This window comes from Anguilla anguilla, chromosome 1 (assembly GCF_013347855.1).
Source record: "Anguilla anguilla isolate fAngAng1 chromosome 1, fAngAng1.pri, whole genome shotgun sequence".
Classification (NCBI taxonomy): domain Eukaryota; kingdom Metazoa; phylum Chordata; class Actinopteri; order Anguilliformes; family Anguillidae; genus Anguilla; species Anguilla anguilla.
In genome coordinates this window covers 41,580,041-41,594,368 of record NC_049201.1, presented here as the reverse complement: position 1 = coordinate 41,594,368, position 14,328 = coordinate 41,580,041, and the positions used below count along the sequence as shown (strand labels likewise).

Sequence of the window (14,328 nt, the reverse complement as noted above, 5' to 3'; positions counted from 1 at the left end):
TTGTGTCCAGATACCATCTGGTGGCCAGTAATGGAATCATATTACATACTAATCAAACAATTTACAAATAAATTTACAAAATAAAATGAATAAATGGACATCACTGTACGTTGAAAAATGAGCTCTTTCACTGTCACGCGTGTAGTTGTTTACCTTCCCCCTTCCTCTGAACAATTTTGCCAACAACAGAATGAAAAGCCTATGGGACCCAGCAACACTGGTGCATTAGATGGTGATGGGTGCCATCTTTGAAAGGGCCCAAACGGCAGGCTAGTACACCTGATCTGAGGGTCTCTCCTCTCCCCCCTCCCCCAGTTCCTGCCAGTGCAAAGCCCGTAGGCTCCTCTGGGTCTCTGCAGCGCTCCCGCAGTGACATTGATGTTAATGCAGCCGCTGGCGCCAAGGCGCGTCACAGCGGGAAGACGGGGGCCACCAGCCGGCTGACCCCGTCAAGCCGCCCCACAGGCTCCTACAGCTCACTGGGTAAGAGTCAGGGCCCCCGGAGGCTCCTATAGATCTCTGGGTAAAAGTCAGGGGCCCTACAGGCTCCTACAGCTCTCTGGGTAAGAGTCAGGGCCCCCATAGGCTCCTATAGATCTCTGGGTAAGAGTCTGGGGCCCCACAGGCTCCTACAGCTCACTGGGTAAGAGTCAGGGCCCCCGTAGGCTCCTATAAATCTCAGGGTAAGAGTCTGGGGCCCTGCAGACTCCTATAGATTACTGGGTAAGAGTCTGGGGCCCTACAGACTCCTATAGATCACTGGGTAAGAGTCAGGGGCCCTACAGGCTCCTGTATATCTGTGGTAAGTTTGCACACCCATATTTAAGAAAATGCAAAGCAACACTATGAAACGCTGAGATAAACTTGTGGACCAGTAGCATTATTGGATTTTTGCACAGAAATGCATCAGCAGCCATAATGTGGCAAAGTTTGATGGGTGACTATCACTCCTACCTCCCACCCCATAACCCACCTGTCACCTTTCAGACCATTGTTCAAAGCATTGTCTGTGTATTTCCTATTCTGTGCACATGCATGCATGTTTGTCCAGAGCATATAATATCTGTCTGTCTCTCTCTCTGTCTGTCGGTCTCTCTCTCTTTTTCTCTCTCCCTCTCTCTCTAACATGTTCATTCTGACTTTCTCTTCCTCTGCTTCTAAAGATGAAGCGTCTGATAAGACAGATGGTAAGAATGCCTCACTCTGTCAACATTTAACCTACACCCTTCCACACACGCAGCTTTATCGACTTGGGTTCAAAGCGGTAGGGGCGTGAAAGGGTTAACCCCTCAGCTGTTCCTGTCTAATGCAAATGACTGTGCTTGCCAGCGGTAAGACTGTAACACAAGTAGCGCAAGTTAATTTTATCGTCTCTGGACCCTGTAATCCTGCTGGCAACACATGACACAGTTCTGTAACGCTTGTTGTCTGTAATTGCATGCTGTATATTGGAACAAGAGCCCTGTATGGAGTAAGATTAGCAGCAGTGCTGCCTCGCCTCACTCCTGTCCGCCTGTAGCACAGTAGGCCTGCACCATAGGAGGTCCTGGTGCAGACCCACCCAGAACACAGCCTGGGCTGACCAAACCACTTTTGAGTCTGTAAACCTTATTCTGTGGAGTCTGTGGACTTACTACATATTGAAAGTTAGTTTGTGACTTATCAATTAGTATTACTGTATACAATAATACAGTGTCATTGTTAAAACAGAAGCCTTTCCTACTGACATTGGTGTTTTTGGTTGCGTTGTTTTTATGTGTGTGTGTGTGTTTTGAGTGTTACTTTCCCGCTTGATTGGCATAGAACTTGTAGTTGCTGTACCACTGTAACACTGAATGCAATTAAGACTCAAGACTCTTTCTGTTTAGGGTCCATGTCAGATGATGGTAAGACTGGAGCTTTGCTAGAAGTAACTGTTAAGCCCAAGTCTGCATTTAGCCCCTTAATGCTGTTTAACCAAACTGGAATTTCATAATTTCACAAAACCATAAGGAAATCCCAGTAACCTTAATGTGTGAAAAGCACCATATATGCTCCAGCCCTAAAGGGGCCATGTTTGTCTGTAATATATTTATACTTCAGAAGTGTTATCATCTGCTTTCTTATATGTAGGACACTTAATTGCATCCTGCCTGCCTCTTAACCTCTTCTGGCAGATCTAGTGCCTCCAGTTCCAAACCAGCCTCTGATATTAGAGATATGCTTAATTTCATCTTCACTCTAAGCTTATGCTGAAACTAATTTATATGGAGCCTCACAACATGGTGTCTGACATGAATTTTGAGAGGTGTTGTGGTGTGGGAGGTGGTGGTGTGTGGGAGGTTTGGGAGGTGTTGGGGTGTGGGACATTTGGGAAGTTTGGGAGGTGGTGGTGTTTGGGAGGTGTTGGGGTGTGAGAGATTTGGGAGGTGTTGGGGTGTGGGAAATTTGTGAGGTGTTGGGTATGAGAGATTTGGATGGTGTCGGGGTATGGGAGGTTTGGGAATTGTTAGGCTTTGGGAGATCTGGGAGGTGTTGGGGTGTGGGAGGTTTGGTATGTGTTGAGATGTGGGATATTTGAGAGGTGTTGGGTTGTGGGAGGTTTGGGAGTTGTTGGGGTATGGGAGATTTTGGAGGTCTGGGAAGTGTTGGGGTGTGGGAGATTTGGGAGGTGTTTGGGTGTGGGAGGTTTGAGTGTTGTTGGGGTGTGGGAGGTTTGGGAGGTGTTGATGTATGGGAGATTTTGGAGGTTTGTGAGGTGTTGGGGTGTGGGAGATTTAGGAGGTGTTGGGTGTGGGACGTTTGGGAGTTTGGGTGTGGGAGATTTGGGAGGTGTTGGGTGTGGGTATGGGAGATTTGGAAAGTGTTGGGGTGTGGGAGATTTGGTAGGTGTTGAGGTGTGGGAGATTAGGGTGGTGTTGGGGTGTGGGAGATTTGCGAGGTGTTGGGGTTTGGGAGATTTTGGAGGTTTGGCAGTTGTTGGGGTGTGGGAGGTTTGGGAAGTGTTGGGGTATGGGAGATTTGGGAGGTGTTGGGGTGTGGTGGCCAGGAACAGGTTGGATCAGAAGAACACAGAAACAGTTGTGGTAATTTGCGCCCCCTGCATGAACTTGAGGGACTCACCCCATTATCCTTGATGTCTGTAGGGCGTCTGCGTACCAAGCAGACCCTCAGCACGGTGTCCGGAGGGGCAGGCAGCAGCCAGGTGGACTCACGCGGACGCAGCCGGTCCAAGATGGTCTCCCAGTCGCAGCGTACGTACCGTACCGCCTCTCTCTCCGATATGTGTGTCCCGTAAACGTTTCTCCCTGTTGTTTATGCTGGGCATTGGTTGTCCAATTTCTATATTACAGCAAAATTCCTAACAATGAGCTTGCGCTGGTTTTGTGCCTCTAGGTTCTGAAGATTCCGATTGCACGCCAGGTATTTCCCATCACTGTGTCCTTGTTCATTTGTCAGTTCGTGGCACGGGGACTCGCGTGCCCTGTGTGTTTGTCGGTTGACCGCAGGGGATTTGTGTGCTGTTGCATTTGATGTTGTGGATTTGAATTTTATTTTGCATGCATTTTTTTCCAGCCAGTGGGGTGTTGATAGTGCAAGAGTTAATTTCTGGCTGTGGCTGAAGTAATAATGTGCTGTGATGTGGTGTAGAAGTAACTGCTGTCAGCACACATTTAGCATTGAGCTGCAGCTGGTTACCATGTAATCAAATTGAGCCAGGTGGTCTATAAAAAGCCAGATCCTTTCCGTTTGCTCACCCACAGTGAAGAGGAAGTCCTCTGGGACTGCGGGACAAATACATTGCTGAACTGTCGAGCAGGGAATTTAGGGTGGTGGTGCACCAATACAAGTGCGTATCCAAGTCTCTGATTAAATGATGGACACTTGTCAAACTTGAAGATTATTATTATTATTTTTTCAATATATTTTTTGGGCTTTTTCAGCTTTATTTGATAGAACAGTGTAGAGAGACAGGAACAATTATGAGGAGAGAGAGGGAGAGATGTGCGACAAAGGTCAGCGGCTGGATTCAAACCGCCGACGCCGCTGCTCGCATTGAGCATGTGGATAGCGCTCTACGGGCTGCGTCACTAGAGGCCCCAAACTTGAAGATTGTGAGTAAATTTGATTTGGGGTGTATCACTTGTTGAAATTTTTATAGCGAAGACCAGGAGTGAAGTGGACATTTGAAAAACCGATGCAGCGCAGTCTTAAGCAAAGATGCAGACAAATCCATCAATACAGCCCAGCTGGACCTTCATAATGTATACAGCATATATTATTTATTTCCTATTTATTAGACTTGGTTTAGTGGTTTCAATTCAGATTTTTCTGTACGCTAATGATTAGCTTGCTGGAAAATCACTGAAGCATTGGATTAATATCAAGTAGCCTACATGGTTGATTCATTTTATGACAATAATTAAGTGATGTGAACTGGTGTAAATTATCAAACATCCAAATTACACCAAGATACTATAGCATGAATACGTTCAGAAGTCTTTGGCTTTTCTGTATTTTAAGTGTTTAAGTTATTCGCAATATTGCAAATATTTAAAAAGATCATCTGACTTGAATATAATGATTATAAATTATACTATAAAAAGGTAAACCCTTTGAAATTTATGTAGAATCCTAAAAGGTGTGGATTTATTTGTTCACAGATCTGTCTTTGCAAAGTACATTATAAAAATTAAATGTTTATTTGGTGGCTTTTATACTCTGATGCGTGGGTGGATTTGTCTCGATTCTTAACTGCCCGGTACACTGACATGGCCCTTCTACGCAACCTAGCTAGCATGACTTCTTTGCTCTGTGTCTAACAGCATCAAGGCCCTTTATTTTTGCTGAATGCTGTGCAGCCAGCGCCCATATCCATAATTATCAAATAAACAGGAATGAAGAAGTAGAGGGGTCGATTGTGTATGGACCAGCAGTGATTGGACACAGCTGGGCTTGTGCAGCAGCAAACGATTAAACGATTACAATGCAGGCCGACAAACTTTTGGGAAAACTGGAGAAGCCGTGTGACACCTTTGCTGTGGAAAAATACCACTGCGTCCCTGCAGGCCTTGTTTCAGGTGGATTGCTGTTGATCTTCTCCCCTGGGCTTGTGACCAATTGAATCAGCGCAGCATTCTGTTCATTTAAAGGAACAGATTTAAAAGCCTCCCCCAGACGTGGTTGCTTGTTATTTGCGTGTCACAGGGGGGTGCTCTGGGAGACCCACTCCCAACTGTTTTCCACTCCCCTCTGCAACACCAACAACCAATCACCAATCACGAAATACAGCATCTGTGTGCAGAGTGCTGACCTCAGATCAGTTTGTGGATGAAGCAGGAAGCAAGAGGACTTCCCAGTGTAGGCCTTGCATCTGTAAGGTGGTGTGCCACCCAAATGAACACAGAGTGACCACTGGGGAGAAAATTGTAGCCGTTCTCACTGACCAATCTGTGTACAAGTTCTGCATTAACACTGCAGTTCTGGCCAGTACAGTGTTTCCCAAGGTCTGGACCCCCTCCCCTGCGTCTCTGTCTGGGAGTGCACAGCACACCCAGTATGGAGACCTCAGCACACGTGCCTGTGATTCACACAGTTTTCAGTTACGCAGGACTTCGCTATGTTCCGTCACCATGGTGCTACGTGTTTCTCTGTGTTCTGACTTACTGTGAAGCTGAGAGTGCTGGCTACAGTCGGGTTTCATTGTCTCTTGGTGTGTGTCTTGGCTTCCACATGGTGTGTGTGTATGAATACTATTTCCACAGCTTTGCTTAATCTTTGTTTGACATCAGCCATGTGTTCTCCCATTCTTCACATTTGGAAAGTGAATGTGTGGCAGGCTATTTGCTTCCTTTTTTCCTTAGTTTTTGTAAGTCCTGTATGCTTTTTATGTGACTCGTGTGGCCTAGTCTAGAATCTTCAATGTGTGCTAAGACACGACCTTTGACACTACATCTGCAGCACACCCACTCATCTCTCTCTCTCTCTCCCTCTCTTTTTCTCTCTCTCTCTCTCTCTCTCTCTCTCTCTCTCTCTCTCTCTCTCTCTCTCTCTCAAGCACACACACACCCCCAGTCCTGCCCCATCCACCCCAGCTACTCCAATATGCTACCCCTGGCAGGGCAGGGTAACATTCCACCAACCCCCTCTCTAAATCTGTCCGTTATCCGTCGGACTCCTCACTGCATGCCCCGCGTCTCCCTAATTACTCTCACTCATCATTCTAGTCACACTCACTCACCACTCCCCCCCCACATGCCTTCTCATTTTTCCCTCGTCACTGTCATCCCCTCCCTGCATCCCTCTCTCATCACTCGTCACCCTTCACCCTTTATTTTACACCTCCCTCATATCCCCCTTTCATCAGTCTCTGTGCCTCTCTCGCACCCCTCTCTCATCACTACATCATTACATTACAATCACTTGGCAGATGCTCTTATCCGGATCATCGCTCTGTCACCATCTGCACTCCTCTCACCACTCAATCACTTTATCCTGTCCTCTCTCCCTCCTCATTCTCTGTCAGGGTTCTCTCCTTTTCTCTACAATTTCTTTATAGACTTGAATTCCTAGCCTTTTTTTGTTCTGGTTTATTTTGTTATTATTTAGCAGCTAATTCTGCCCTTTTCTGATTCGCTGTGGCCATGTTTATTTTCCGCCTCTGAAAAACCAGTTTGGTTTGAAGTTAGCCTCAGTGCACTGTTACCAAGCCATATGGAATCGTCCCTGAGAAATACCATTCAGTTAGGATTTCATACAGCCAAGTCTGATCATTTTTTTATTTATTTTAAATATCTGACCACATCACGGCACACTGCACATGTGCATTTACATTTTAAATTACATGTACATTAGATCTTGCCCGTTTAGCTGTCACTCTTATCCAGAGGCACTTATTTTTTCAACTTTCGCAACTTCAGCCAATTAAATGTGATCGTGACATTGAGTCATAAAGGCTCAAGCTAGCATTAGCTATCTTTACAAAACAAACATGGCTGAAAAACTCATTGTCGCTGTCAGTGTCTCCATCATTGTTGTTGTGTTAGCGATCAGCTGCTGGTGGCTTCTTGCTGGAAGTGTCGCCATAGAAATGATTGGACACGCCCACTGAGCAACTACCTCCCTACCTCATAAATAGAAAGCCGCTTCTGGAAGCAAGCAACTGCGGCCTGTGAGAACGGCCCAGAAATCGGAAAGAGCTGTTCATGTGCAGCAGCACATTAAAACGTACTGTAAGGCTCAGTGTCCATTTTATGCGAGCTGTGATATTTCCACCATAAAATGAAGTCCGTGCAGCTTCATTAATCAGTTGGTCTCGTTCATTAATTTGTTAGTCTCTTTTGGACCGGCAGCTCATGCTGTTTGTGTTGCCATAGGTTCTGACCCAGTCTCTTACTCTCTCTGTGTCCCTCTGTCCCCCCCCTAGCGGGCAGCAGGTCGGGTTCTCCTGGCAGGGTTCTGACCAGCACGGCCCTGAGCACAGTGAACTCGGGGGCCCAGCGGGGACTAGCGGGGCCCGGGGCATCCTACAGAAGGAGCCGAATCCCACGCAGCCAGGGTTGCAGCCGCGACTCCAGCCCCACCCGGCTCTCCGTAGGTAAGCACAGCCCTTCCTCCAATCCGCAGCTCCACCCACTTTTCACTCTTTGCCCCGCCCCCTTTATGTCTTGAATCAGCTCCGCCTCCACCCTTTGTCTGACCTTATCTATGGGGCTGACATTTTGTCTTGTTTGAAACTGTATGAGTTTGAAAGTATGTGTTACAGGTAATGAAAGTAGCTATTTTTTGCTTCTGCTTCCTTTTATCATTGTTTTCTATTTACAGTGCAGTGGTTGTTTATATATATATATATTACCACAGCACAAAAAGATGTTTTTTAGCACCAGAGTAATTTACAAGGCCCTGGTACTTAATCATTTTTTTTTTTTTTTTTTTTTTACCAGAGCCAGATACAGGGTTGTGGTAGTTCAGGAGTTTGTTCACAAAGGAATTCATAGTCATAATTCATAATGAAAACTGTTTTGAGCAACTGTGAGAAACACTGTATGAATACCTGGATTTGGAGCACTGGATTTCATTTTCAAATGTACTTTTTAACATTTCTTTCCACTATTTGAAGTATAATGCCATATATGTTTTAAAAATGACACTGGGTAAATCACAGATTCTACTGACTTAACCAGATGACCAACTCCTCCTGCACTCCTTCCATCCTCAGGAGTTTCGATTTTACAGTGCAGTATTGTACTTGGCCAATACATCTTTATTTGTAGTACATGTCAACTTTTCAGCTTCTCTATAGGCTGATCTTTCAATGTTAAGAATACTGAGCTGAGTATCTAGTTAGTCTGTAGGAGCTGTTCTGCCTGTCTTTGTGATGGTTTGTTAACTAATCCTTAAGTGAAATCTGATTTCCTTTGGTTACTCACGTACCAACTCTGAGGCACTGTGGCTCACTTATTGTAGATTTGTATATTCTGTATTATTTTATCCTCTGTTATATTTGTTGAACTATGTGTTTAGGAGATTCCTATAGATCTGTTTCCTAACCTGGCCTATATTTAAATTTCTTCTCTTAAGCCCCGTCAACCCACAGTCAAATCTACAATGGTGGGAGCAGAGGAGGTAAGGCCTGTTGCTGTGTAATAAAACAAATCACCTTCCAGACTACCCGTAGAGTGTCACTGTTCCAATACCTGAGCCATTAGACTATAATCCAAACTGCACTCACTGCCTCAGCCAACAGACATTAATCCCAACTGCAAACCACAGGCTTACCCATATTGTGGTTTGTTGGTGATGATGAAACTTCTGATTGGACTGTCCCTTGTTGTTGGCTTAGTTATTAATCACTCGGTCTCATTTACAAGTATTAGTGATTAATTGGTTATTGGCTGATATTTTATCTGAAGGGCTAAATACGAGCATTTCATTTTTAAGTCAATGGTAAGGGTCTTGTGGCCAAGCCAAAAATGGGACACCAGTTTGGTGTGCAGTGATCATTTTCAAGATGTGGCAATATTGCAGATGTAGTAGAAGATACTGGACAACACGATGACCACGTTTCATGTGCTACATCCCATATGTTGTGTGGTGCCAAACCGTGTGTTGAAGAAAGCCTTTAGTTATTAACAGATGCGGGTTAACATAGCTTTCAAACTAAACGTAGTTTCCCTCATTAACCAGGATATTTATTCAGACATTGTGACATTGACTATATATTTTTCCTGAAGAATCTTATGTGCTAGACCCTCCTCATCTACAGAGAACAATATAACATGAAAATCTTATACGTGTTTCACAAATTAATTTTAACTCAAATATGCATGATAATCCTTTTTCATGACAAATAATTCCTCACAGAATAGTTTCTAAGTATTGGAGTCTGTTTTGAGACAATTTGTGAACAAGATGTATTACCACAGAGTGTTATAGGCATTTATTGCATATGATGAATACACATTACTGTGCAACATCATAAGGCTGTATTGTGTATGTTGAATAGGCAATGTGAATTTACATAACACTCTATTGCGAATTTGGAATAGACATCATTGTATCATAAAATTCTATTACGCATATAAAATGGGCATCACTGCACAGTATCATAAGCCCCATTACAAGTGTGGAATAAGCATCACTGTTCAATATCATAAGCCCCATTATATGTGTGGAATAGACCACCAAAGTATTGTTATCAAATTTGTTGTTCCAGATCACTTCCGGTTCCTTTTTTTCCACCTATGGCTAAAATGAATAGGTTTTTTGTTTCCCGTTAATGAATTATTTTGTCCTTTAGATATGTGAAACTGTGCCATTGTAAATGCTGCATTCATTATATGTGTGATCAACACAATCTAGTAAAATAAATATATTTGCTAACAATCTAGGTGCAAACCGGTTACATACCCACTATTTTAACAAGTAAAGACATCCATAATAAATCCAAAGATCGTAGTTTGAGGCAATAATTGTTTACCCATATTCCAATTTCTGGCAAGGCAATGGAACCAGAATTCCTTATTTGGGTGCAAAATTTACATTACACTTCGGTGGTCCGTTGACATCACTGCACAATATCATAAGCCCTGTTACATGTGTGATGTGTGGAACTGGCATCAGTATGTTGTATCAAAATTCTATTACATGTGTGGACTAAGGCTCTTATATGAAGGGAATCTCTATAGTATCAAACCTGGTATACAGATCTGAAGTATCATATGCATACAACCAGCTAAAACCTTTTCACAACGCTGACATTTCTGTTCCTGCTATTTCAATCTGCTTTATATGTTTATGTGTTTCAGTATCTTACACCTTTAATATATAGTGACAATTATATATAGTGACAGTTATGCAAATAAAAATAAATACCAGTGCAAGTTGGAATTAAGCAGGCCAAGAATGATACCACCTCAATTGTATGTATATCTTTACTCTCATAGTTTCTGTGAGTATTGATGTACAGGACTGTGCGAAAGACCACCCTTTTGTTTATTAATTGCCAGTCGAAACAAAACAAGCACGACTGACTAATTACCCAGATCCATTGAAAGTGATTTAGAAGTTTTGTTTTAAGCATCTCCTATACCGTTGCCTTTCTTTATGTCTCATTAAAGAAAGTAAAGTTCAGCATCAAACTTTATTTTATTACAAATGACAAACAATAGCGTTAACATAATAAAATGAATTACTCCATTAACTGCCGCATTATCTAAGAGCGCAATGTGAAGTCTGTTGTACAAACTTGCAGTGTCAGTGCTTTCAGATGTGTCTGCTCTTTTGTCCTCACCCCAGCAGTTGTGTTCCCCCTTGTGAAAGCAGGATAGTTGTCCTGCTGTTCCCCGTTACAGTTCTCCCCACTGGGGTTTTGTTACAGGGACATTGTACCCTTTCACTGGGACGGGGGATACAGACCTCTTGGGGTAGATTTCATGTTTCTTTTCCTGTCCGCTGAGTGAACCATATGACTGCTCTGTGTCTCTCTCTCTGTTTTTGCGCGCTCTGCTGCCTCTCTCCACGCCTCTGTCGCTCATATCCGCATAGCGCGGGGAAGCCGGATTCCCCGGCCTAGTATGAGTCAGGGCTGCAGCCGGGAAGCCAGCCGCGAGAGCAGCAGGGACACGAGCCCTGTGCGCTCCTTCCAGCCGCTCGGTGAGTACTGCAAGCTCCTCCCAGATTGCCATAAGGCCCGCCTGGATTTTCACAAGCCCCGCCCAGATGATTGCAGTCCACACCCATAGCATTAAAAGCCCGGCCCAGTGGGCCACAAGTCTCGCGCACAGAGGTGCAAGCCCGCATTTAAAACGTGGGTAATTTACCCTATATCTCGTTCACAATTCTAGCGCTGTCATCGGATGATAATTTCATTTTACAAGGTGCCAAGTGCCATTTGTGTATAATCTTAACCTGAATTAACCTGTTACACAGCTCTTAATAATTAGAGTTCAAAGAAGATGTCCATTCCATTCCTCTGTCCTGGTATTAGTTTGGCCTTTAAACTTAAATATTGTGCTTAATGTAGATTGAACCAAAATGAATATGGTCATGGCCTAATGGAATATAATTGTCAATATATTTATTCAGACAGAAGGGCAGTCGTATTTCAAGTCCTCTCTTGTTTTGAGGCATTTTTCAATTCCCAGCTACCCCTTAAAGTAAATGGCAGATAGAGTGCCTCATCACCACCTTGAACTGAATTCAGGGTCCTGTAGAGGCACCCCTAGTCTCCTTTGGCTGGTTTCTCTCTAAAGAGATTACACATCCTTTCCATTGCTCAAACCTCTAAGTGGGTGTCGTTGTAAGCCTATAATTTTCCTCCATGCATAGTAATTTAAGTGCATCCACTGATGTGTTGAAAGCTCTGTAATTTACAGCCAGTTCCTTGTCCTTTTCCTGTCTAAATTATCTTTCCTTTAGTTACCACTCCCACATCAAAATTGTCTGGGCAGCTTCTGTTGCGGGATTTTAGCCATTATGAGATACCTCAGCTCTGGTGTCACATACATGGGCACTGCTGTTGCTTGCATAGGCAGTGGCCAGCGCACATTCTTCATTTGAAATTTCAGTGGCCTTTCAAATGTATTCATTTCAGTAGGTTTGTTAAATGTGAGCACTTAGGGAGGAACACTTTGCATTTCAGGTGGAAAGAGTAAACAAATTAAAAAGAGGCCGTAACTTCAGCATGGTTCTTTGCTACGCATTTTGCCTCTAAGAGGGAATTTGACTTAACAGTATTTGTATTGCAAATGATAAAATACAGGACGTAACTAAAATTCAGTGCAGCTAGACTAAAATGGACACGTCAGCAGTGTGTATTTCAGCTCCTCGTCTTGCAGGTGAACTGAAATGAGTGTTTCAGCAGTGGGAGTTTCCAGCCCCTGCCAAGGGATCTGTGTGTGTGGTACTGGCTCACTCTTCTGAGGGCTCTCACAAGCTTGGGTTCCACGCCGGGTTCTTACAGGGGAGGGTCTCGCTGGACCAGGCTCTGCTTTTCCTGGGCTGGGTTCTGTGTAGCGGGATCTTATTAGCCTGGGTTTCGTGTGGATCTCTGGGCTCTCTGCTGGTTGGGCTCCCATTGGGCCGGGTTCGATGGGGTTCTTCTGGCTCTTATTGGCTGGGCTCTTGGTCATTCTTTGGGCTCTTATTGGTTGGGCTCTTGGTCATTCTTTGGGCTCTTATTGGCTGGGCTCTTGGTCATTCTTTGGGCTCTTATTGGCTGGGCTCTTGGTCATTCTTTGGGCTCTTATTGGCCTGGGCTCTGTGCGGTTCTCCATTCCAGCTTCGCGACACCACTCCAGGTCCACTGGAACACTCCACACCCCCGATGCCTTTGGGGCGGCAGGTGAAGGCTGAGTAGCACCCCCACATTCTACATCACGCTTCCCATGCCACCACCACCCCCTCCCCCCTCCTGATTTAACATCCCCTCCCAGAGTCTACGTCAGCAAAGCATGCCTAGTCAAACCACTTCTCTTCTGTTCAGAGCTGCTAGATGGCGCATTTAAAAAAATTTTATTATTATTTTTATTTATTTTTTTCATCATCACCCATTGATTTTCTGTTCAGTGCTGCAGAAAGCCGCAGCTATGGGAGAGACAGCGGTTCATTGAAAGGAAGAGCATATGGCCATGCGTGCTGTAGCTTTCTGCAACGTGCTTCTTCATCTCCATCTAAAGGGTTTAAAAGTGCAGGCAGTGCTCACATCGCACGCTAGCCTTTCGTTTCTCTCTGCAGCTCTCGGACCCTCTCTTCCACTGCATGTTTCATGTCCATGCTGATTTACGTTGAGTCTCCATTCTGCTGGCCCGGATCTTATTTGATACCTTTTCGTATTTGTGTCTTTTTTCTTTTTCATTAAATGAATTGATGTCACTAGATGGGGAACCACTGCGTGGGCTCTTGTCCTGCTGTGTCTACATACCAGGCCAGGTGAACAGCTATGAAATGCAACAGAAATTTTACTTCGGGTTTATTTCTCTGATTCGTCTCTGAGTGCTGAGGGCTCCCATTTGGAAATTAGACTAGTGAAATGGCTTGTCCTGCAACTGGATATTTTGGCCTGAAACATTGTTGGTGTGGATGCATTTCCGAGCTGTTTTCCATGGAGCCTGGCGTGGAGACATAAGTGTGTGTGTGTGTGTGTGTGTGTGAGTGTGTGTAAGTGTATGTGTGACTACAGGCATTTAAAGTGTGAGGGTGTGATCTGTGAAATTGTGTGTGTGTGTATGTAAGTAAGTATGAGCTCAGGCAGGTGAGTAGCACGCGCCTGTGTGTGACAAGTGGTACACTGCGTGTTGTGTGTATGTGAGCGCAGGCAGATGGGCGGTACACTGTGTGTGTTTGTGCGTGTGTGCGCACGGGCGGATGGGTGGTACACTGTGCGTGTTTGTGACCCGCGCCGTGATCTGTGCTCCTCAGGGTATGGCATGAGCCAGTCCAGCAGGCTCTCGTCTTCAGTCAGCGCCATGCGGGTCCTCAACACTGGCTCCGATGTGGAGGAGGCCCTGGCCGACGCTCTGGTATGTCCCACCGGCCCGCCCATCCTGAAGCCCCGCCCACCCTCCTGCAATAGCCCCGCCCCTCATCGCCTGAGCTTGCTAACTCGCATCCCCGATCACACATTGGTCTCTATTCAGCGAGCTGCGTCTCTTTGGCCTTGATGATTTGTAATGAATAATAAATTAATAATAAATAATGAATCCCCCAATGCTGTCGTTGTCCCTCCTATTTTGCTGTTTCACACACTAACACTGCGCTTCCCTGCTCACAGCCTAATTCATCTTCCCTCACATTTATTGTTTAAAGGGCAGTTATTATGATCCTACACGTTCTAATGCACAGTATTAT

General features: G+C 44.8%; 1 protein-coding gene across 46 annotated transcripts in view; it reads left to right on the top strand.

The window, feature by feature from the left end:
- Positions 1-14,328, top strand: part of LOC118209946 (CLIP-associating protein 2-like) — a 132,973-nt gene that overhangs the window by 92,703 nt on the left and 25,942 nt on the right. For 15 of the 46 annotated variants that reach the window (XM_035385826.1, XM_035385817.1, XM_035385701.1 and 12 more), the window contains 10 exons: positions 316-483; positions 1,164-1,187; positions 1,869-1,886; positions 3,126-3,233; positions 3,376-3,402; positions 7,406-7,576; positions 8,560-8,604; positions 11,026-11,133; positions 12,761-12,823; positions 13,900-14,000. In XM_035385826.1, the coding sequence (XP_035241717.1) occupies positions 316-483; positions 1,164-1,187; positions 1,869-1,886; positions 3,126-3,233; positions 3,376-3,402; positions 7,406-7,576; positions 8,560-8,604; positions 11,026-11,133; positions 12,761-12,823; positions 13,900-14,000 (833 nt within the window). The remainder of the gene's footprint in view (positions 1-315; positions 484-1,163; positions 1,188-1,868; positions 1,887-3,125; positions 3,234-3,375; positions 3,403-7,405; positions 7,577-8,559; positions 8,605-11,025; positions 11,134-12,760; positions 12,824-13,899; positions 14,001-14,328) is intronic. The other 31 variants (XM_035385709.1, XM_035385931.1, XM_035385922.1 and 28 more) reach the window with 10 other exon arrangements.